The sequence below is a fragment of the Anas platyrhynchos genome, chromosome 2 (genome assembly GCF_047663525.1).
Source record: "Anas platyrhynchos isolate ZD024472 breed Pekin duck chromosome 2, IASCAAS_PekinDuck_T2T, whole genome shotgun sequence".
Classification (NCBI taxonomy): Eukaryota; Metazoa; Chordata; class Aves; order Anseriformes; family Anatidae; genus Anas; species Anas platyrhynchos.
Genome location: NC_092588.1, coordinates 2218961 through 2243123, shown reverse-complemented (window position 1 = coordinate 2243123; position 24163 = coordinate 2218961). Strand labels below are relative to the sequence as shown.

At 42.6% G+C, this 24163-nt stretch overlaps 1 protein-coding gene across 2 annotated transcripts in view; it reads left to right on the top strand.

The window, feature by feature from the left end:
* ADGRB1 (adhesion G protein-coupled receptor B1) overlaps positions 1 to 24163 on the top strand; it is a 255147-nt gene that overhangs the window by 215755 nt on the left and 15229 nt on the right. Inside the window, exons 25-30 of one of the 2 annotated variants that reach the window (XM_072034260.1) lie at positions 1658 to 1743; positions 6846 to 6944; positions 14584 to 14755; positions 16590 to 16685; positions 19332 to 19386; positions 22783 to 23462. In XM_072034260.1, coding sequence (XP_071890361.1) covers positions 1658 to 1743; positions 6846 to 6944; positions 14584 to 14755; positions 16590 to 16685; positions 19332 to 19386; positions 22783 to 23462 — 1188 coding nt within the window. The remainder of the gene's footprint in view (positions 1 to 1657; positions 1744 to 6845; positions 6945 to 14583; positions 14756 to 16589; positions 16686 to 19331; positions 19387 to 22782; positions 23463 to 24163) is intronic. The other variant, XM_072034261.1, reaches the window with a different exon arrangement.

Here is a 24163-nt window from a genome sequence, read left to right as displayed (position 1 = left end):
GAAAAGAAGCAGGGCCAGGATCAGAGTGAGATATTGATCACGATGATCAGCGTGTTGGATAAATTATTATATATTTTTTTTTTATTAAAACAGTTGCAATTGCACAGCTGCAATTACAGAGCTACACTTCATCATTTCCCCTGCAGTAAATGATTGAGGATACACACCCTCAAGTGTTTCAAGCCTTAGTAATCATCCAGCCTGCAAAACCTTAACCTCATCTTCTCTACTGCTTTCTCGCACCTTAAAGAAGGGGACTTCATGCACTCAGGAGCCTCCAGCATATAACCAGAGGTTGTTTCCCTGCTGATCCTTGGCTGAGCTGCTGTGTCTGACTCGCCAGCCTTGTTTCTTTAAAACAATACCGTGGTGAGCTCTGGAAATGGACTCGCAGCTGTGGGAAGTAGTCTGCTCAACCAGCAGCTGATACAAAGGGAAATAATTGCTATGTGGGAGTTCTTCCGTTCACTCCCAGCTGCGGACTCCCCATCAGAAAGCTGGGTCATGCTCTGCTGAGACCAGCAGTCCAAGCTCAGAAAGATTACTAAGTACTGAGGATGTTTTTGGCAATTAGATGGAGGCTTAGCAGCCATCTCCCTTCCCTTGGGCTGTGTTTTCTGTGAGCTGTCCCTGAGGGCTACCTCTCAAGGGCCTGTTACACTCACCAAGGCTCTCAGCCAACACGTGATGCTGCAAATCTCTAAATTTGTCCTAAAACCTTTTATTGCAAGCCCTCCCCATGTAGAAGAGCAGCAGTGCTTTGTTCTCCCAACACCCTGTGGCTCCTTGTCAGCAAAACCAGGAGAGTGTCACTTGTTTTCCACCATCAGTGCTGTGCCCCCAGGGACTAAGGGGTCACTAACGGGGTGATGCTCAGGGGCTGCTGAGGTTTGGTGGGGGCTGTAAAATGGATGCAGCTGGCAACAGGGAGTGCAGTCAGAACAGAGCACTGGGGAGTTTAACGCCGCTTTGCAAGACGTCAGCTCTGCACAGCTATTTCCCTGCGAGTATTTGCACCCGCTTGATGCAGACGTCTGTGTTCTCACCCTAATAAAGCAGGAGGAAGGGCTCCGTGAAGTCGCCCATTAATTTCTGGGAATCGGCTGGGTGGTTAATCCACGAGCTGTGTCAAGCAGCTGATGTTTCTACTTGCTCCAGCACCCCTCCACCTGAGAGCAACAGTTGTGGTTCACTGAGCAGAAACCACATCACCTTATTATAATTACAGCTGCTGTTTTGGGAGCACAGACTCCAAAAACCACTTGAAACTAGGCTGTATCACCCCACTGCTCTCCCCTGCATTGGAGGTTTTCTATTCGTACAACCCTGAAGAATTCTTTTTGTGCCATGGGTTTGCCTGCCTAGATCTTGAGCTTGCATTGGGCTACAAGAAGCCCTGCAATGATCTGAGCATTTTACAGCCTTCTTCTGGTCCATGGGGACCTCTTTGATCTGCTGCCAGCTGCATTCTGCTCTCCTGAGCTCAGACATATGGCAGGGAGGTGGGATGGGGTGGAAAGGGGGTAGAGGTGTGACAGTGCCACCCAGCTTTGGGAAAAACTAATGGGCACGGCTTGCCCTGTAGATACCTTCTGTACTACTGCGTTTGACCTGACCCACTTGAGAACAAATCTGTGTGTTGTTTTTCTTTCAACAGGTGAACATGGTTATTGGCATTCTGGTTTTTAACAAACTTGTATCCAAAGATGGAATAACAGATAAGAAACTGAAGGAACGGGCAGGGTATGCCTTATCAATACATCTAAGTAAAGAATGAAAAACAAGCAATCAAAAAAAAAAAAAAAAAAAAGAAAACAATCAAGGTTGTGATCAATAACCAGGTCAGGAATGCAAAGAGTGGAGGTGCAGACAGCAAGCAAAAGCAGATTTAAACAAAACAAAACAAACAAACAAAGAAATCCTTGGTTTAATCTCTCTGCCTTGCCATTAAGCATGGAGACAAAAGACCCAAGAAGCAGAACTGTGACGAGGGTTAGAAGTTCATCTCTTTGTTAAAAAGGCTTCAGCCCTAGATGATGTAGATCCCAAAGATCAGGGAAAGCAAATGGCTCTTCTCTCCGATACCTAGAGACAGCAGCTGGGGCAAGGAGGTGACACTGCTGAGGATGGCATGTCCCATGGTGTCACACCCAATGCCTGGCAGGTGGCTGAGGGATGGCAAAGGGACATGATGCTTTGAAGGAAAAGGTGTTTGGGGCTGTACAGGTGAAGAAATTAGTGGATGGATGGATGGATGGATGGATGGATGGATGGATGGATGGATGGATGGATGGATGGATGGATGGATGGATGGATGGATGGATGGATGGATGTGTATAGAGGAGGACTGGCAGGTAATGCAGGAAAAAAAATCTGATATGACCTGAGGTTCTTTATCTTCTCCACAGCCACCACCCCAGCCTCCATCCTGAAGCTCAGGACTTGTGGCAGCTGGGTTTTGCCTTAGTATAAATTGAAAAGTTGCTTCCACAGCGAGGATGGCAGCTGCCATGCAGGGCTCTCCCCTGGCTTTACCTCCAGCCCCTTTTGCCAACAGCTGCTTGATCACTGGCTCGGGGACCGTGAAAGCCCCCTTCTTCTCTGTTCCTCTTTGGGTCTGCAGCCTGCTCAGGCTTTGTCCCTGGGTTATGCCATGCTCTAAGCAAAAGACAAGTGTTATGTTGACACCCTGAGTCAAATCAAATGCATAGGTCAGCCTGTAGCACCCTAGAGCTTCAGAAACAATAAGCTGCAGCATCGACTGTGGTGCTGCAACACCCATGGGCCCTAAAATTGCATCTGGGAGGCAGAAAGTATGGGCAGGGTTCGGTATTCCTGTCATTGTGCTATGGAGCGGGGGGTTCTGCTGGAATTCATGTTGAATTGATGATGACATCAAACAGAGGGCAGAAGCAAGCTCTTATCTAGCCAGAGGAGGAGGAGAGGAATGAGGGAAGGCTCATGTTTTGGGGGTAGTGTTGGCGGGCCCAAGTGGTGTAGTGAAGAGGGGAAATTTGTGCCTTAATAGGGTTATAACAAGGGGAGACTTGAGCCTGTTTGGATGAGGATGAGCAGAGGTGTCTGTTGCTGCTGGGTTGGAGATGAATGCGGTCAAGTGACCTTGGTGCTTTGCTTACAGGAACAACCACCAAGGAAGTGCTTTGTTCTGCATGAGGCCTATTTAACAAAGAGAGAACTCAAGAAAATGCCCTAACTGCAGGCAGAGTCCCCAGAAAGATAATTACGCTGCAAAGCCAACACTGAAATAAACGCTTTATTGGATTAGCAGAGCAGCGAGTTACTGCCCATCCATCTCTCACTCTCTAAGCTAAACTGCACACAGAGTGACCTTATTTAATCCCTTTCAGCTGGTTATTGATCACATTCGTAGTTGTGCTTTGAAAACAAAACCTGCAAAGCAAGAAAAAAAAAAAAGTCGTTTTTCTGATGTTCTTTGTTTTTTCTTTCTTTTCTCTTTTTCCCCCCTCTTTCGTGTCCGTGTGTGTGTGTGCAGCACTTTTTGAGCCTTCTCTGTGCTAAATGGTTTTGTTCTCCTTTTGAAGTGCATCCAATGAGATTGCGGATTTGCTTTGGAGAGCTCCGGTGCCCCTTCCCTTTAGCTAGCCGCTTCTGGCCTGGGCTTGGGAACCGTGTTGGAGGGTAGATCTGGAGATGATCCGAATGAGTAACAGCCTCGGAGATGTTTGGATCTGAGGAGCTGGTCTAAAGAAATGTGTTTCCTTTAGCAGAGGCAAGAAGTATGGTTCAGTGTTGCTAAAAAAACAAAGGGGGAAAAAGAAGGGGGGAAAAAGGACCTGTTGAACACTAAGAGGAGCCCAGCACATGTACAGCAGATCTGTTGGCATCAATAAATCGGTGTTAACAGCTCCTGTAAAACGAGACACGATAGGTCTTGTCCTATAGTAACCAGAGGAAATCACTCTGATTACTGTTGTCAGAAACCATTGACTTTCTAATGGCATTGGCTTTATGCATGTGTCATAAAACTAGGCTACAAAGAGGTGGATGTGGTTACACGGAGAGCTGGTGCAGCACACATGGATGCCCCAAATCCTTTCTGGGCACGTGCTACGTGCTCGAGCTAGGGAGAAAACCCTGGAAGAGGATCCCAGCAGGTACCTACCTGCTTGCAGTGTTTCCCCATTACCATTTCTGCCTCCTCTTGGGGTCAGCTGTACCGACAGGGTTTGAGCCTTGTTGATGGGAGTGCTCCTAATAGTGAAAGTTTTAATGTTGGACGCAGGAGCCTTTAAACTGAATTTTAAATTTATTCAGCCAGGGTTTATTCCAGAAGCATTTGTGTGCTCATGCAGCCAGGGAAGAAGGATGAGGCTATAGGATATATTCACAAAGGCTAATTTTAGCCTGGTGAGCTTAATCTCTCTAGGCTCCCTCTGTAGCCACTGGAGGGAGGTGGGAGCCCTGTTTCATTCTTCCAACGTGCCCCTGAGAGGAGCTTTACTTCTTTTTCTCCCTCTGTTGATTATAGAGAGGGCTTGAGAAAGTTTGCCCCAGTACCTTGCGTGAAACATTCTCTGCGTGTCCTAGCGGGGTGTAAGAGCTGGATTGTCAGTACCTAGAAAGGAAAGTAAGTGGAAAGAGATAATGACTGCATTAAAATAGGAGCAGATTCGTATTGACCTTCACCTGGGAGCGTTTTATGTTGGAAGCAATGCTCCTGCTCTTTGGGCTGTCCATGGTATAAAGCACTTTTCAGTAAAGGGTAGCAAAGTCCAGGCTCTGCTGAACACACCAGACGAGTCTGTGAGCTGCTTGTGGATATTTAGGAAGCAGAAACAGCTAGATTAAATGAATGCATTATTTACTGTGGTTATTTCATTAGCTACCCTTTCATACCTACATGCACCAATATAAACCTGCTACGGAAATTCAATATATTAGCAACCTCAAGCCCCGAACCAGAACAAATTAGAATATAAACGTACCCACATCTGTGCCTACTGCTTACAATTTTCTGCATAAATGCACCCAACAGCAGTTACAGTTGTGTGTTATAGTGGTCTTTTGGCCAGTTCTTTGTGATTCAGTGTCATTCATGTTTTTTCTGGTATAGTTTTCCATCAAATTCCTCAAATCAATCTACTTTCTTTTTGCTGCCTATCTCTGCCTCTCTCTGTCTCTCTGCTTATCTGTTCTTTGTGGCTTATAGGTCTGGGGATGGACCGTGATTTTTTTAAGGGTCATGCACTTAATGCCTCTCAAGACCCACTTTATCTTTGGTTCAGCCATTGTCCTCACTGGATTTACACCATCCTTCCTGGAAGATATGAATCTATTGACACAAGAACTAATTTTCTCTGTGTCTTAAGGCTGAAAGTTGCTGTGGGCTACCTTAGATACTTAGTCATTATTCTGCAAGCGAGTAATGGCTTATGTCACTGGAACTAACTAATTAAAAGACCAATCAATAGCCACTTAAAAGTAAGCTCAATGACCACTAAGACCACTAATAATGCTGTGTTGGTGTTCATGGGAGTGTCCTTTTTGCAGGGAGACTGAAAACAAAGCCATAAAAGTTAGGAAATGATCGGTAAAGTTTCCTGATCCCTCTCCCAGACAGGGCAGAGCTGTAAAAACCCAAGTTCTGGTACTTCCAGACACCACCAAAGAGTAGCCAACCTGCTGTCCTTTGGCAGCGATGTTCCTGCCTGCTCTGATACTAGGCACTGCATGTAGGTCTGTAGGATGTTTTGCAGAGTCCTGTGCATGTTCTGAGCCAGATCTGATGTGGATGGAGGTCATGTACCTGTGCAAAGCACATAAACTAGTAAATTCTGGGAAGAAAATGGGCCAGTGACAAGCTCATGCTGCTTCTGGGCTCCCAAGTAAGAGCTGGCTTGTTGGGTTCACAGCTTCCAAAAATCATGTGGATGTGCCCTACCCTGATCCCTGAAGCACCCTATACTGACAGCCCACAACAGCCTGTCTTTGTGGTTGATCCCATCCAGCAAAAGAGGGAGCAACCCATGTGAGCAAGACTCAGGGTTCAACCCAAAAAGATTTTCAGCTCCAAAACAAAACCCAAGAGAAGAAATGTCTTAAAAATTAGTCAGCCTGTCCACCTCCCTTCAGGGCAGGTTGATGGGCTGACAAAACACCCAAGCTCATGCTCAGCCTCAAGGACATGAACAGCAGATGCATGTGCATGTCCTTCATCATGGATTAAGCCACCAAAGAGCATCCCCTGGTATTGGCAGCTGCCATGTGGTGTCCCCACCAAGGTGAAGACCATCACAAAAGGGGCAGTGGAGGAAACGTCCTACCTATCCCTCACATTGCTGTAGGAAATAAGCTAAACACAGTTCCCACAGCCCTACTTCTTGCCTTCTACTGTACAACCCTGCCACCTTTTCTGTTTTGGAGCAAAAAGGCCAGGAGGGAAACAAGCAATTCCTCAAAAAACAAAACCAAAACAAAACAAAAAAAAAGAAGGAGGTGGAGACTGGGAGAGCAGTACTGGTTTCTCCTCCATGGGTGCCAGAGTTAGGCACCCTGAATCTGGCAAAACTTACACCAACACAGTTCCACCCTCTCCAGCAGCACCAACACATCTCTGAATTGTACATTTCCCCATTTCCCGCATCTGGAGTGGTACAGATGAGAGAGTTTTATTCCTGCCTGTCTTTCATTTCTCTTTTCAAACTGGGTATGGTTGGTTGGTTCCCTTTCTTCTTCTTTCCTTTCTTCCTTTCTTTCCTTCTTCTTTCATTCTTTCTTTTGGCTTCTCTTTCCCTTTCCTTTCTACGTTTGTGTTCATGAGCAAAGTGTTTTGTTTTGTTTCAGTCTTTTGGTTTTAATTGCAGTCAGATGGCAGTGCCCCTTTACGGCATGACGCTCAAATGTTCCAAGTGTGGAGTAGTTTCTTCTGCTGAAGTTTCGGCCACAGCCACCAGTAACGCCATGTTAGTTCCTCTAATTTCAACTTCTTTTCTTTCTTTCTTTCCACTTTCTTCTTTTTTTCTTTTGTTTTTAGTTATTATTATTTCCCTCTCTCATTTACCCCCTCCCTCACCAGCCCGTTTGTTTTCTCTCCCATCTTCCTGCCCACCTCCCCACATCCCCACCTCTCCCTGACTTCATTGTGTGGGCCAAGAGTAGCGTAGGGCTCCTGCAGCGTCCTTGGGGCAAGAGCTGAGGGGCTGGTCCTGAAAAGCATTTAACAACATGCCTAGTTTTAAGCATGTGAGCAGCCCATGGAAGACATTTGCTTGAAGTTGGGTAACGCCCCTGTTCAATTTACTTCTTGGATTTGCAGACTTAAAGGTGTGGTTCCCATTAATTTTGATGCTAGGATGGGGTTTCAAACTCCGGTTTTGTCAAACACTTAAGCATGTGCTTGAGTTTTTTACTCCAATGAGTAAATATACACTGAGTATGATTTAAGTGAGTTGGGGAACCACCTCTAAGTGTTTGATTTTTGTCCTCTTCTAAAGGACTAGAGTTAAATTTAAAACATCATAGGGCTGTGGTTCTGATTTGATAGGTGTTGACTGCCTCTTTTGGACCCCTAAAAGCTCTTGGAATTAGTTCTCAAAATCTAAAAGTGTTTCATAGCTCTGAGTTACAAAAGTCAAATGCTGTTAAATCTCTTCTTAGATGTAACTGGAGTTAGTCAAAAAAAATTAAATTATGAAAATGTCAGAGCTTTGTTCTGCTGGAGAAATTGTTGCTATTTATATTGTTGGCTTTTCTCCCAAAGGTTAAGGTAGTAGGGAGAGTCACGAGGAAAGATTTGTCCTTCCTCCTTTCCTTTCTGAAATTTTATCTACATCCTTACTAGGTGATGCTATATTTTGATTTTGGTGGCTAAATTAATATATATAAAATGTTTGCTTTTGATGGCTAAAGTAGTATCTATTAAATGTGTAAAATGGTCTCAGTTAGACATTTTCAATTTGTAAAAGTCCTACCTGTAAATAATCTGACCAAAAATAGACAGTTGAGAGCCACCATTTCAAAACATGGAAATGTAAAACAAAACCACCATTTATAGGAAATTCAGAAGAGGTTAGGGAAGAATGTATATTTCTGGAAAATGACCCACTGTTGTTAGAAAAAGAGAACATGCCATTACCTCTACTAAGAGCTAACAGTTTTTATTAGATGCAAAAAATAAACAAAATCTAATTTAGTTTTCACTGAACTCGTTTCCCTTTTGCAACAGTGCCGAGCTAAGATGCTGAGATGGCATCAGTCCAGGCACTCGTACCACGAGTCTAGAATTAGCAGGTCACTGCATTTTGCTTTCCTGTCGCTGCAGAGGAATGCTAACCGAGCAAAAACCTTACTATTAATAAAGTAGACCGTTAAATAGGAGAGGCTTTCAGTTCCTTGTAAATTCATTTCAAAAGTAAAGCAATCTCTAATCTTTCTTCCATGTTGTCTGACATTGCTCTGTCATAAGTCATCTCTTCTGATTCATCTTCAAATTAGAAAGAGGAGATACAAAATCCAGATCTGCTTATCCTGCTTTTCTAATTTAAGTGGTTTGATAAAAAGTAGAGGGCCCTTGTAAAAGGATATATCTTTTGTTTTCCCAGTCGATAGAATACCTTAGACAGTTAATGCCAGTACTAGTTTTGCTGTGTATCCTGAAGTATCCTCTGCTCTTGTCCTTGCAAAAAGAGCGAATTATGCATGAATTAGTACACTCATCCCCTCCACTGACCTTTTTTTGTTCCCTTCACTCGGAAGCTGAACTCTTTCTGGTTTTCTTCCTCCAAATTATTGTAAATGAGGTTGTCAGTAAGGCAAAGCCTTGACTGTGCTTCATGTCACTGCCACCATTCTGCTGGCCTTGATCCCGGACTCGGGCCAGCTTTAGGAGTCTTGCAGTGTAAATCAGATGCTGTGAGGATTCCTGGCTCCTCTCTGATGTTGAATTAGGCATAGCTGCTTGGCAGAGAGCAAGCGCATCAAGGATGTGCCTGTCTGGTTCCTTCTGGGGTTCCTCAGGCTCCCTCCAGTTCTCCTCCCATGGGTTTCAGAGGCTTATCTCTGAGCTAGCATTGTGTGAAAGAATACAACTTTCTGTCAAAAAAGTTTTGAGGAGCTCTTCTTGATAATACCTAAGAGAGAAGGGATCATGGAAGGGGATGTGTAACTGATGGAGAACATGGTAAATCACTGGTGGGAGAGCAGGTAGTGATCGTGATAGAAGACAAAAAGTATGTACTGAAAATTGGGCAGTTTCTTGACTAGGGAGATGATAAAAAGGAAAGCTTTGGATGTCTATGACCTGTTAAGTGTAACCCAGACTTGACAGCTGTGGGTTAGAAAAAAGCCTTCCCTGTTGAATGCTCTGGATGAAATCTGGGTTATATATTGCCATTGGATGGCCTCTGTTCCCACATCTCTTTCCTTGCAATTGTTGCTTGTACAGTAGCCTCAGCCTGTGAAATACTGCCTTATAATTCATTTGTCGTTGCTACCTGTGAAAAATTTTGATCTGAGACAGGAATATATCTCAAGGACATGCCATTTCTTGATATTGTTTTGTAAAGGGACAGCCACAGAAAATACTGGGGACTGTTACGGAAGGAAGAAAGAAAGGAGAGAAAGAAGGAAAGAGAAAGAAGGATAGAGAGGGAAGGAAGGAAGGAAGGAAGGAAGGAAGGAAGGAAGGAAGGAAGGAAGGAAGGAAGGAAGGAAGGAAGGAAGGAAGGAAGGAAGGAAGGAAGGAAGGAAGGAAGGAAGGAAGGAAGGAACTTCTCATACATCACCCAATTTATGTCATCTGAATCTCTTCTGTCAGAGGGATTAAGGAGTCCCTTGTGTTAAGGGATTTTTCTTGGCTCAGAGTCATTTCAGAAACTCTTGGATGTCAGTTTTTTTGACTAGTATTGTAGTCCAAGCACTAATGTGAATCACCCCTTCTGTGAGTGGCTGATTTTATGACTGTTCACCAGGAACGGTGTTGTTTGCATAGTTCAAGGAATTTGAAATTGGATTCTTAACCTGTGGACAATATTTAGCCCCTGCGGGTGCTTGGGAGGTCAAAGAACTATTTCCCTTACTGAGGGTGAATAATCAAGCAGTCTTCCCATATCTGTTTCATTTCCTGCTTAATTCAGAGGTGTTTGATCTCCTGTTCTCCTGGTCATATCATGCAGATTGCAGCAAGTGAGAGTAGAATCATTTTCTGGAGAAAATAGAAATGATGTCTTGTGTTTCTGTGCTCCCCATGCGTGGGATCAGTATGCACAGTGGCTCTTCTTTGCTAGGTAAAGATTTCCTGTCTTGGCAATATAGACATCGAGTTAAAGGGAGCTTCTCTGAAACTGTCCCTAAATTTGGGGAAATGCTCAAGTTCTTGCTTTTAGGAATAACACAAGTTAGAGAAGGGTTAAAGCACAAGATTTACAGTCAAGTAAAACCTTGTATGGTGATTGTCCTGTAACAGAGCAGCTGTGAGGCAGGAATTGTAGGTTTATCAGAGTAGTGGAGCCACCTTGTCTGCACAAAGTGTGGTGAGACATCCCTTACCTTGTGTGTTGAAGGCCAGAAATCATCTTCCTTTTCAGAGCTCTTCTCCAAGAACTGCTTTCTGAGTTCTAAAGTTATTTCTTCTGCTGCTGTTTCTTAAGCTTATTGTACTGGCAGCCCTGTCAGCCTTGAGTAATGAGAAAAATTGATTGCTTACGTCTTTAGAATGGCCCTTTACATCTTTGTTGGCATGTACCGTGTGTCCCCCTACACTTGCCTTTTGTCAGGGCACAGGCCTCTTAATCTTTTCTCATGTAGATATTTGTTTCCCAAATCCATTTTTGCTCTTTCCATTGCTATTCACTAAGTTCCAGCGGTATATCCTGCCTTTATTATTATTATTATTATTTATTTTTTTTGCAAAGACAAAGACTCCCAAGGCTGACAGCTAGCTAAAGAACAAAACTACTGCCAGGTTTTGATATTTTTGACCAAAGGCCATCATCTGCTTGCTGCCAGGGCTGGGTCTCCCATGAGGTTAAGTCTTTGCCCTGCTAGATAAAGCTGCGGATACATTTAATGTGTGCCCATGTCACAAGTTTTGAAATGGTGGCATAGTAATTTTACTTGGTTCAGTCCTGCTGAGTAATACTATCACGCCATGGTCATCATGCAATAAGTCAGCGTCATGCTCCCATACTAAAATGTAATGATCTTCCCTTCATATTAGTTGTTCATGATGAGTGCTGTCATGTATGCAACAAATAAATCAGGATAAATCAATAGGAAAAATGCATTCTTCATCTGCCAGCCAACAGGGTTAGTCTTTTGTCCCAAGCAATACAAATCATGGATTCATTGATCATAGATAATCCATAATGAAGAGCTGTTAAGTCATCAGAGTGTTGTTATATAACAAATCATCATTTTATTTCCCATCACATGGCACCGTAACGTGATGTTTCTTAGGTCCTATGAGATTTCCTGGTAGCTTTTAAGAATGCCTCCTACAAAATGGGCACACAGAAAAGTGGCTGAAGTGTGAATTCTTCTATGAATTCAGCTCACGGCAGGTAGAATTAAGGGCAATGTCACAGGAAAACCACTTATCTTTCCCTGAGTTTTCTTTTAAAATTTCAGTCTAGATATGATTTTTTTTTTTTAATGGAACTTTTTTTGAATTTAATATTTCAAAGGCTAAGCAGAGCTCTGAAAGTGAAATTAGAGTAAGTTATAGTCTTATGACCCATTGCCATCTGCCTCCTGAGAAAAAAAGATTATGCATTAAATGTCAAGCAACATTTCCATAACATTTGTAAGGGATGAATATTGTTGAAAAGGCATCTGCAAGATGAATCACAAAGAAAGCAGAAAGTCAGGCCATACTCTTAGCTGGTGTAAGACATAATTCAGAATAATTCGGATTTACGGCAGCTGAATATTTGGCATAATACTATTTTAATCATCTGAGTTGAAAGTGTGATGTGGGCAGTGTTGCTCTGAAATTTGTTTACGCTGGAAGCAATAGTGAAGTCCATCAGGATGTCTTGACTCAGAAGAGTTGAACAGTTTGTCCATGTTAAGAAACTCAGAACATAGGGCTAGGGAAGACTGAATCCAACATAAAGAAGCAGGAGCTCTGAAGGTTCCCCCCATAGTTAGGGAATATTGCATCAGTGTTGTGGGTAGCAAATTCAGACTGATGCACTTCCTGGTTAAAGCGGAGTGTCTGTATAATCTGTTGGAAAAGGTTTTGAAGCCAATAGATTGAAGTGTTACCTGTCGCTAGTGAAAATTAAAATTTACCTCTTCAGCAGCATCATTTGCAAGCAAAATCTACATCTAATCTTGAATCCAGATCCAAATCATTGTCAATATGATGTTGCAGTTCTTTTCAAGAATGGAAAACCCTATGCAAATTTGGATTTCTGGTTCAAACCAATGGTTAGAGGTCAAATCCATTCTCAGATGTGGTTGACAGGTTTCCTGTTTGCATTTTGGTAATAATATACACATCTGTATGTATTAAGAGTGTGATGGGTGACCAGGTAGTTCCAGAAAACCGAGTTCTTTGGTACAGACCTTCTCTAGCAGCCTTTATTGACTGTCCTGATTTTGGGCAATCAAACTACAGACTGGTACTTGATTGACTTCCTTTACCAAGCCATGCATCGGGCATCTTGTGTTTGCTGATCCTTTTGTGGAAGACGCATCTAGAGCGGCATGTTATGGAGCAAACCTCAACTTTCCATTTGGCTTTTCTACACCTTCAATTTTTTTTACTGCACTTACTATTTAGCCAGTTATATTAATGCACCATTGCAAATGATAGCAATGAAAGATTTCACTTACTTCAGTATAATGAGCCAGATATCAGGGAGCTGGGAGAGAAGTGGAATACAAACGTCTGTTTGGCAGTTTGGTTGAGGGTTGTCTTTGGCTGCTGGTTCTTTTCTTAATAGTGCTTTAAAATTATTGCCTTTGTTGGACATTAAAGTTGAGTTTATCCTACATAAAATTACAGCATATCTACATTATATCTGGCCCTTACCTTACAAGGAAGCCTCATAATGCTTAGTTTAGTTGAAAAGATTTTATGCCATTTAACGGCTCCCTGAGGGATATCACATTGATTAAAAACACCACCGAGAAACACATCTGAGTCTGAAAAGGTTGTCGAAATATTTGCAATCATAGTACCATTATGATTACAAAAATAACCCATCACTTCAGTATGTGGTCACTGCAGCAGAACTGATGTAACAGTCCTTGAAAAATTCTTTAGGGTGTTACATCCCGATGTTCATACCCGTCGTGTCCAGGCTCCAGCTTTCTTCAGGTAAAATTCTCATTGAGGTCTGAGAGTGGTACCTGTATAACCAGCAAGTAAACATTAAAGTCTTGATCATATATCAGAAAATGGTAAGCAGGTCCCATGCAAGTACTGTAAACCATATGTCACGATATCTGTCCTGTAATTTATTGTGTTACCTGTTTATGTTTGTTAGTGAATAGCTTGAGGTTTTCTATTCAGAAAATCCTGAAGCTCAACTTGTTGCTCAGTCTGTGCATAGCTCTACTATTATGTGTTAGATAGAAGCTCACAAAGGAAATCTCCTGGTACTCTTGGTGCCGAATACATAGGACAACAGACAGCCTAAAATCTCCATTGCTGTTAAAATTGTTTGGGATGCTTTTAGTGAGAGAGCTGAAGGGCTGAATAGCCCACAGAAGCAGAGCTACCTTCTAATTTCTAGAGCCATCAGCCATAGAAAAGATGGAGGTTCATGCAACAGTACTAACACTGCAGGAAGTTTTTGGTCCTGTGAATTACTAAGTGGCTTGAATCTTAAAGGAGTCTCTCAAGAATAAAGTTATTTGCAATACTTGCTAAAGATAGAAGCAACTGCAGTTCTTTTCAGAGCATTCTGATGGGCAGATCACACAAGAAAAATGATATTTTTTCTGTTCAAAGTTGATCAGAGTTACATATCAGCTCCTTTGGTGCTTATTGTGGAATTGTAGGGACCATCAGCTACAGGGTAAGGGAGCAACAGCAAAAGGTCAGTCTTCACATCAGCTCTATGCTTGTCTGCTTTAGTCACTTGAAACCGTGACACGTCCCCACCTGTTGGTGTCTTCCATGTGCTCTGGAAGTCCAAGTGTCTGTAGCCTGAGTACTGACAGCCATTGTGACAAACCAGCCTCTGCTGCAACTGTTCCCCTTCCCTCTGGCAACCCACAGTGAATGTATTCTGTCACCCCTCCTTGGGAAACGCCACCCTTGTGGTGTAGTGACGTAGAGTGGGAAGGGCGCGAAAGGGGGAGTGAGGTATCTGCATCCTTCCTCCCCACCTCAAGTTTTATGCATGATTGCACCATCGGCTAGTAGTCCCTCCTGTAGAAACTGTGTGTCACCTGTTTTGGTAGCGTGAGTGTTGCAAAGCATCTTCCTGCTTCCCTGTGCCAGGGGCTCAGGAGACGTCTAGTCACAAGTATGCATGTGCTGGAGAAGTCTTCTGAATCCCCATGGGATCAGGAGGCTGAATTAGCATCCCACATGGGAGCAGGGGAGGCTGAAGTGGAGCTCAATTCTCTTTTCCTCTCCCTTAACAGGGCATCCCTTTGGAGCTCCTGCGTGGTCCTGCCTCTCCTGGCTCTCACCTGGATGTCTGCAGTTCTGGCAATCACAGATCGGCGATCGGCACTCTTCCAGATCCTTTTTGCTGTCTTTGACTCATTGGAGGGCTTTGTCATCGTGATGGTTCATTGTATCCTTAGGAGAGAGGTTAGCAGAATGACTCGTTCTCTTTCATATAACCAACAAAGTTCCTACAGAAAATGTCTGAAAAATGCCCACTCAGCCTGGTAGCTTTTCTAATCCTATGAGCTTTTGCCTTCATGTAGGCAGTGGCCAAACAAATGACCATGACATTATCAGTCAGAAGATGGAAAGCAAGAAAGAATGAATCAGTGGTTGTTATGCCAAGTGTCCTGTAGAGTAGAATTCGGGGGACACTCTTAGATTCACTTTTTTTCTAGCTCAAATGCCAGGTTTTGCTTGCTAAACACCAAAAATCTCTTTAATGTTTTCGTAAATGATTTGGATAAAGGAGTGAAAGTTGTTCTGAGTAAGTTTGCAGATGATAATAAACTAGGAGGTGGTGTTGATTCCCTTGAAGGTATAGAGGCCTTGCAAAGAGATCATGACAAATTAGAGCTGGGCAATCAGCAATGAGATGAAGTTTAAACAAGAGCAAGTTCTTGATTCTGCACCTGGGAAGAGGCAACCCTAGTTATATGTACAGACTGGGTGATGAGAGGCCGAAGAGCAGCCCCAAAGAGAGGGATCTGGGGGGTTTGGTTTGTGACAAGATGAATCTTATGAATCTTATCTTGATGAATCTTATCTTACATAAAACTATTAGAGAGCGTCCAAAGGAGGGCTACAAAGATGGTGAAGAGTCTGGAGGGAAGATGTATGAGGAGCAGCTGAGATGCCTTGGTTTGTTCAGCCCAGGGCAGAGCAGGTCAAGGGGAGGCCTCATGGCGGCCTGCAGCTCCCTCACGAGGGGAGCGGAGGGGCAGGCGCTGAGCTCTGCTCTCTGGGGACAGCGACAGGACCCGAGGGAATGGCACGGAGCTGGGACAGGGGAGGGTCAGGCTGGGGGTTAGGGAAAGGTTCTGCACCCAGAGGTGGTTGGGCACTGGGACAGGCTTCCCAGGGCTGTGGTCATGGCACTGAGCTGCTGGAGTTCAAGGAATGTTTGGACAACACTGTCAGACATAGGGTCTGATTTTTGGGTGGTCCTGTGTAGAACCAGGACTCAGTGGTCCTTGTGGGTCCCTTTCAACTCAGAATATTCTATGATTCTGTGAAAATTAATATTTCCAGGCTGTTTACACCTCTCCCTCCCCAATATGGATTATTAGGAAAACCAATTTTGCTTATTTGATTTTGAGAGGGGCAACCTGCACCAAGGTTTACAGCATGATTGTATGTTGGCATTAGCACATAGACATTTCAGCTAGAAAGTAATGTTAGCGGTAATCAAGTGAGGAAATTGAGTAAATTCTCTCCAGCCTCCCTGTGGAGATTTAAAATGGTAAATTATATCAAGGAAGAAAAGGAAAAATCTTTTATGTTTCTTTTATTCTTTTCATCCTACTGAGCGGATAGACTATTAATAACAGAGACAGGAAGCCCTTTTTTTCAGTATTCATTTTATCTTCTTACAGCTCCTTTAAATTAAGTAAAACAGATTAATTCCTTATGTCAGGCCAATGAAATCAATGGAATTACAACACTGGCTTGGCTGAGACTCCTTGTTCTAATTGCATTATGAATATGGGCCTGCATTTAGCTCCCATTGCAGTCACTGGCATTATTTTTTTTCCATTGATTTCAGTGACTTTTGGATCAGATATATAGTACAGCTGGTGGTGGATCATAACCAAAAATTGTAGATCCTAATATAACGATTTATGCAATAGCATCCATCATAAAAAATATTGTGATCTACCAAGGACTATATTTTCATTTGTTGTTGTTTTTAGCAGAATTTAATACATTTGGTTCTTCTGTCTGGTTCTGACTTGTGCAAATCCATTTGCTCCTGCAGGTCCAGGATGCTGTGAAGTGCCGAGTCGTAGATCGTCAGGAAGAGGGCAATGGAGACTCCGGGGGTTCATTTCAGAACGGACACGCTCAACTAATGGTAGGGAAAACTACCATCTAGTCTGTTACTAAGGGACCTATGGGTGTCTTTTACATGTAACTGATAAACAGAGGGCTCTGTCCATCATATATTTTGCAATCATCACTCTTTTTTCCTTTAAACCTGCACTTGAACAATCCTAGTGTAGGCTCTTTCACACAAGGCTTGTTTCTTTTCATTGTAACATTCGGGGGCTCCAGCTTTCTGGGTTTTGCAGACATCTTGGGGAGATCTTTCCTTTCCCAGAAAACACAAAAGGCAAATATATCTCCTAAGTCTCCCAGACCTTTTTATCTTCATCATACTGCCTCATCCTAGCTGGAGCTAGGAGGCAATTTTTTTTAATACTGATTTAATCACAGTGTGTTGGATCATAGTCATTATTATAAAGATACTGTCTCAAGCATGCTTGTTTACGTTGCTTCACTGGGAATATAGTTTAAGCACTGTAAACCCTGCTCTTGTTGTGTAAATCCTTTACAAACAATCTAGATAAGACAGTAGGATGATAAACGATGGGGAATTGCCTTGCATTTGCTCTGGTGTTATGATGTGTATGACATAGGCGGCATTTAATTTCTGAAACTGGAGTAACAACATCAGGACAATCACTTATAAGATTCGAGCAAGTTCTTAAAACTTATGTTTAATATTAGACCTGTATCACGACCTCAACAATTTTTGCCAGTCACTCCTGTGCTAAGCCAGGTAGATAGTGCTTGGGTGCCAGGTCTCATTTCAGTCCAAAGCACAATCTTGAAGTCAAGACATCAAGGCATATGCTATTCTATCACATCTCATATTTAAAAACAGGTGCTTCATTTCTAATTTAAATATGTATTCTTCTAATTTTCACACATTTATTCTGACTATGCTTATTTACGTGTAATTACAAAGGCCCTTGTGTGCCTCATACTTCAGCTCCTTCAATAACAGACAATAATCATATCCAGTCCCAGTCTTCCTTGCAGTAAGTTAACACACTATTTTATTCTCCTTCTGTAAGACATTTGCCGTCAAATTATTTCTGTAACACTTTTCCACATGTCCTTCAAACTCTCAGTATCCTTTCAGATTGTGGACACTATATTTGTTATTCTATTGTTAGCATCCCAGGAGCTATATTCTGAAGTGTCAGATTTTTCTCCCTCTGTATACCTCTGCTTTCATTTATTATCAACCATCTTGCAAAATTCTGTCAGCTACAGGTTTTTAGCTATGAGATTACATTTACTTCTGAACTGTTGATAGACGTGTTGAGAAGTAGAGAGCTTACAGTTTCTTTACACCCAAGCACAAAGAGCTTCTAAACCCAGACATGAATGATGACTCCTTACTGATATTTTAGAGGGGTACAATGTTATTTTATAGTCACTGAATTGTGCTGTAACCAAAGAAATCAAAGTCTCTGAAGGACAGAATTTCTGTTGTTACCTTTTCCACTAATCTCAAAATCTTCTCGATGTATTAAAAGAAGCTTAGCTGAGCAAACTGTTTTCCACAAAATCTTGTTGACATTTATTAAATATAAACCTATCCTTTGTTTGTTTATTTATTGATGGAACTAGCACAGGTTGCTCAGTTGCGTTTTTTCTTTAAACTCCTATCATCAAAATGTGATTACATTTTTCTTTGTCATCCCACTTGCCCATTTTAACATGAGCCTGATATTATTTCTCTTCTATTCCTTTCAAATTTATTTGATATTCTAAACAATTTGCTAGTAAATTAGCATAAGCAAGGTTAACATAATTACTCATAATTCCAAAAACTCTTGGTTATGAACCTGCTAATACTTAAGTGTTTATCCCAGGGCAATGGGGATGTTATTTTACACACTCTTCTTAGTATGAAATTGGAATGCATTTCAGCACATTAGTACAATTATTTTAAATGCCTTCTTTCTGAAATGATACTAGAAATAATTAGTGAACTCTTCTACCTTTTGCTATTCTGTGGTCTTCCCAGCACACAAAATTCTTTAAAGTGTTATCTACTATAAGCTTTCAAAAAGGAGTTAATTCATACTGAGAGAAAGAAGGAGTTTCATTTGCCTATACAGACCACAACCAAAGTTAGTCAGCCTTTGTTCCTAGAGGGACCATTAATTTTTATATTTTAAGATATTTCAGAGTTTCAGAAGATATTTAAGAGTTTAAGAAGCAGAGACACGTTTCCATTTCATGTGATTTTGTGATAAATCACAAGAAATTCCAGTAAGTATGGAGCACTATCAGCAGCATCTGCAGACCTTTTTAACTGGTGGAGGAGAATCCACTTGGACTAAATGTGGGGAGATATGTCGAAGGCAGATCAGGCCAGGAATCTGTCCCCAGTTTATTTGAAATATGCATAAACATCTTCCAGGGAGATACATGAATTCGGTAGCTCAGGAATTAGCTTTTGGATGATCAGAAGAATTCAGCTGGAAAGCAGTGTTACAGTGCCTGAGGTTCAAGACCCACAGGTGGAAAAAAAGTAGTCTGTTTGACATGTTTCAAAGACTAACTGAAATGTCTCTCCTCCACTTTTCTGGCAGTGATTATGTCTGGCTCATGAATTAAAACGTTTTTTGCATTTTCCAGATGCCTTTCTTTTCCCCATCACCTCCTTTTGACCACGTCTTCTGTGTTCTCTGTCTTTCAGACCGATTTTGAGAAGGACGTGGATATGGCTTGTAGATCAGGTGAGCACATCACAGGTGAGAATCAACAAGTGACCTGGTTTGGGGATTGAACTAGGCCATTTTTTTCCCTTTCTACTTTATTTGTGTATGTCGTAGTGGCTTGCATGTGCGTGTGTGGGCTGCCCTTACTCTCAACCCTGGCCAAAAGAAAGCAGCTCCCCTAATTCCCCCCTATGCTTGGCTTAACCTATTCCCCTCCAGCTCTCTTGGTCTTCTAGCAAAGGTCAAACCTTGCTCTGAAGTATTATATCTTACCTATGGTCCCTGTGACACAGTGCAGAGAAGAGAATCAAGGAAGAAGAGATTGGTTCCATCTCTTCCTGCTGTGATCCTTCTTTGCTGTAGTAAGCCCTGTCCAAAGCCAGCCTCAGACAGCTGTGTGCTCAGGAGGTGTCTTTAAGCAGGTCTGGACTTTGGAGAGCCTTCCCAACATACTCCCCGGCCCCATGCACACCTCTGGTGCAGTAGTAAGCTGCCTGTTCATATGGAGGTGGGTCAGGTCTTTCATTGCTTCCACTTTTCTCCTGCGTGTTCAGTCACACACGCTCTTTCTGACTTCTTATGCATGGGCCAACTGTCCCTGTCCCATTAAGTCCCTTTTCTCCCATGCCCCTGAGGGTGTCTGCATCTTCTGAAGTCTCCTTTGCTGCCTGTTTGTCTCTGCAGGTTTTGTATTTTCCTGATCCTGGCATGCCTGACCATTTGGCTGGGATTTATTATTTGATTTTTTTCCCTTTTTGTAGATATTTGGGTTTTCATTTACCTTCCCACACTTGTCCCCTTCCCCAAGCAAGAGAAATACCAGCTCGCTTGGCACTTGCATATAATTCATATCTTCCAAACCAGGATCTCTCCAAGCCAAGGACAGTAAATACTATGTGTGCAGTTCCCATCATGGGAAAATTTCTCTCTCTTTCTCTGTATTACTCTTTCTCGTTCTCTTTCCTTCTCATTCTCTCATTTTCTCCCTCACTCTTTACATCTGTCTACCTGTCCCTTCCATTTATCTTTATCTAATCTATCATTTCTTTATCTGCTTCTAATGTGTTTATCTATCTTGCATCTCTCTCTCTCTCTATCTTGCAATCACTTATTTATCACTGTCCTCAGCTGTCTGTCTTGCTGTACCTGTTGTTTATGTATTTCTATCTCTGTCAACATTTATCTCTGTCGCTGTGTTTCTGTGTAGTGTCTATCACTGTCACTATCATTTATCTATCTAATATCTATCTATATCTTATCTGTCTTCTTCAGTCCTTCTTTCTGCCTCACTCCCTCTCCCTACGCCTATCACAGCCACAGTATATTTATCTCACTTATCCCTGTGATATCTTATTTCATGGTCTCTTTCTGTCCATTTATCTCTTTTCAGGGTCGCTCCATTTTTTTTCTCTCTGTTTCTCTGTCTCATACTCTATAATTGTATTTCTCGCTGACTCCATCATCTCGTTTGTCTTTTTCCTTCCTTTCTGACACTGAAGACCTCAGTTCAAAAATACCATCTGCAAAAGACATGCACATGAGACCAGGTCTGACTTGAATGCATGCTCAGCAAACATGCATACCCAACCGGCTACCTAGCCAGCAGCCCACTTTGGGCTGACAGCCAAGGCAGACCCAAGACTTCTGCAATCAGGAGCTGTTCTGTATCTATTACCAAGTTTCTTGCTTCTAAATTGAGTTTTCCAAAGGAAAGGCAGAAGACCCTGGATTGGCAGCTCTTTAACAACCTAGCCCTCCCGTCCTTAGTTCGCTCCTTTACAACTTTTTTTGTTTGTTGCTGTCTGCCTGAGGAGATAAACATCCCCTGGTAAAGTGCCATTAGTCTGCACCAAGCTAATTAATAATAGTCACCGTTTTGGAGACCTTTCTGTACAGTGTATCAGTGGTCTTCCTATGCATTCTGCTTTTTTTGAATAATAATAAAAAAAAATTTCCATTGTTTCCTGGCCATGATTTGTCCTGCATAAAGGCCTGATTTCAGTAACACCTTCCTGCACCCTATGGTATGAATACATTTTAATTCTCTAATTTGTCCTAGTGTGCCCTCTAGCCATGTCAAGATAACTGTGGCTGCCATAGGTATGCCCTGTGTGTGTAGATTTTGAAGCTTTTTAAAAGTTTCTGTATTCCACTTGGTCTTTTCCTCAACCTGCCTTGCCTGCTCTGTAATTTTTGAGGGCTTCTGTGCTCCTCCAGCACCCACCAGCATAAGCTGGCAGAAAAATGGGTATGACCCCAGTCCCATGGGATTCCTCTGCTGTGTGTCACGTCACCCCAAAGACCTTTGTCTCTGCTCCACAAGAAAAAAAATGGTAAAAGGTCTTTTTTTTTTTTTTTTTTTTTTTTTTTTTCTGAGATGGGAGAAAGGGGAACACAAATTTATATCTCCTTTCCTGTGCTGAAACGCTGGGTAAGTATCCTTCAGTGCCACACCACTTTGTCCCTGCCCCATAGTCAGTGTTTTCCATCCCCTGCAGACATCAAGGCTGATGCCATAATTTTCTTAAGGTCTTTGCTGCAGCCTCAAATCAACCGAGCAATAGGTCCTTGTGCCCATAATGAAGCAATTGTTTTGTTGTAGACTGTGTGGTGTGGGAATGAGTGTCTGTGTGTCCTGTATATAGCTCCTAATCGGCATGTTCACCTTATCCTCAGATTACATTCCCCTCCTCTTTAGGAATATTCGTGGAACTCCGTTTTGTCCCCTATGCAAATTGAGAAACACTAAATAATTATCTCTCACAAAGGCTTGGCATGATTATTGGAACATAAGCTTTATGGAGAGCTTGTCAGAAATTGATAAGAAAATATGATGTGTTTTAAAATACCAAATCCTGAAACCATCCATTGGAAAAGATCAACCTGAAGTAGTTTAGCAAATTTTTAAAAATAATAATAATTAAGAAAAAAAAAATAAAAGAGCTGTGGATAATGTTGCATTTCAACTATTTTCTGATTCAAAACCTTTTTTTTTTTTCATGAAATCAAGCTTCTACATGAAACAATCTGCTCAGCCATAGGCTAGTAACATGTTATGTATATGCTACATATGCTAAATAACTATATATATGTAATTGCTTTTTGAGATAGTGTTATCAGTATGATTATATGTGTTGGTGTACTTTGGAGTTTTGGCCATGACTGGGTTGGGAAACTCTCAGCACAGAGAATTCTCTTAAAATGAGGGATCTTTTTTCCTCCCTAGTTTTAGTTTTGCCTTCAGCATCCTGGACTAAAAGAAAAAACAACAACAGCAACAAAGAACAGTATTAAATTGTTTGGCCTTTGTAGTCTGTTTCTGAGAGGTCCAAGGGAACATGCTAACATGGTGTGACTGTGGTTGGTGTATTGATGTGTTAAAAAAAAAGGCTAAGGTGAGGTGCTAAGGATACTTGTCTGTCTCCCTAGTGCTGAATAAAGACATCACCACCTGCAGGACCTCAACCATCACAGGAACGCTGAAACGCCCATCACTACAGGATGAGGAGAAATTGAAACTCAATCACCAGAAGGGGTCCTCAAACTTTAACAGTCTTCCAGCCAACGTCTCCAAGATGCATCTGCAGGGTTCCCCGCACTACCTGGGGGCCATCAACCTGAACGAGTTCAGCAATCACAGTCTCACCCTGAAGAAGGACAAGAACCAGCCGCCCAAATCCATCTACATCTGTGATGGGGACATCTTCAAGAAGTTGGACTCAGAACTCTCCCGGGCCCAAGAACAAACGCTGGACACCAGCTATGTCATTCTGCCTACCAACACGTCTACCTTACGGGCCAAACCACCCAAGGACGAGAGCAAATACAGCATCAATATTGACCAGATGCCCCAGACAAGGCTGATCCACCTCAGTATGGCTACTGACCCAGGCTTTGTCGTCAAGAGTCCTCCACGGGAGCCTGTGACCATGACTTGCAGTGAGGTGCAGGGTTCCTCCATGATACAACAGCAGCAGCAGCTGCCCCCACAGAATATCTCCAACGAGTCACAGATTCCCAACAGCCTGTGTGACACAGGAGACTCAGGGAACTCAGGTGTGGTGTCCAAGAGTGAGACCGTCTCCACCCTCTCCATGAGCTCCTTGGAGGTGAGCATGCCAATCCCTGTGTTGTTCCCAGCCGATGGTGATGTCATGTCCTCAATGTTGGCCACACCAGATGTTTCGAGAGAGGAGTCCCAGGGCAAATGCAGTCCCCTGTTTATTTCCAGTATTACATTACTCTGAGGGAACCCCAGCAGGTGATATCGTTTTGTAATTTAATTTTTAAAATCCCTCATTGCTTACAAAGCCACTGTCTTTTGCCCTACAGGCAATGCAAAGTCAAATCAAAACTTTGGCTTGTCAAAGACGGTTAAGTTTAATGCAAGGCACATGGCTTGCATTACCTTTTCTCCTTCTATCCTCTTCCTCTGCTTCCCATTTTAATGGCTTCAGTCATGATACAGTTTGAGAAAATCCTTGTGGCTGCAAATGTAAAATGTCCTTAAGGCATGCCCCACAAATCTCTTAGCACCAAAGAGATGTCGGGGGTTTTACATAAGTGCAGGCCTCTCCTTCTGGCCCGTGGTAACTCAGGACATAAATTAGCAGTTCCCCCTAGTCTGTACCTCTTACAATGTCTGTCTGTCTCAGCTTTTGTACTTCTCACCACCTGAACCTTTTTTTTTCATGCTATTAGAGAGCAAGTCTTGGCCACTGCTGCCCAAATTTCAGTCTCTACTGACTGTTGGTCAAAAGCCCTACTAGATCAGAAGGCTGAGCATCTCTGTTTGCTTCCCATTCTATGA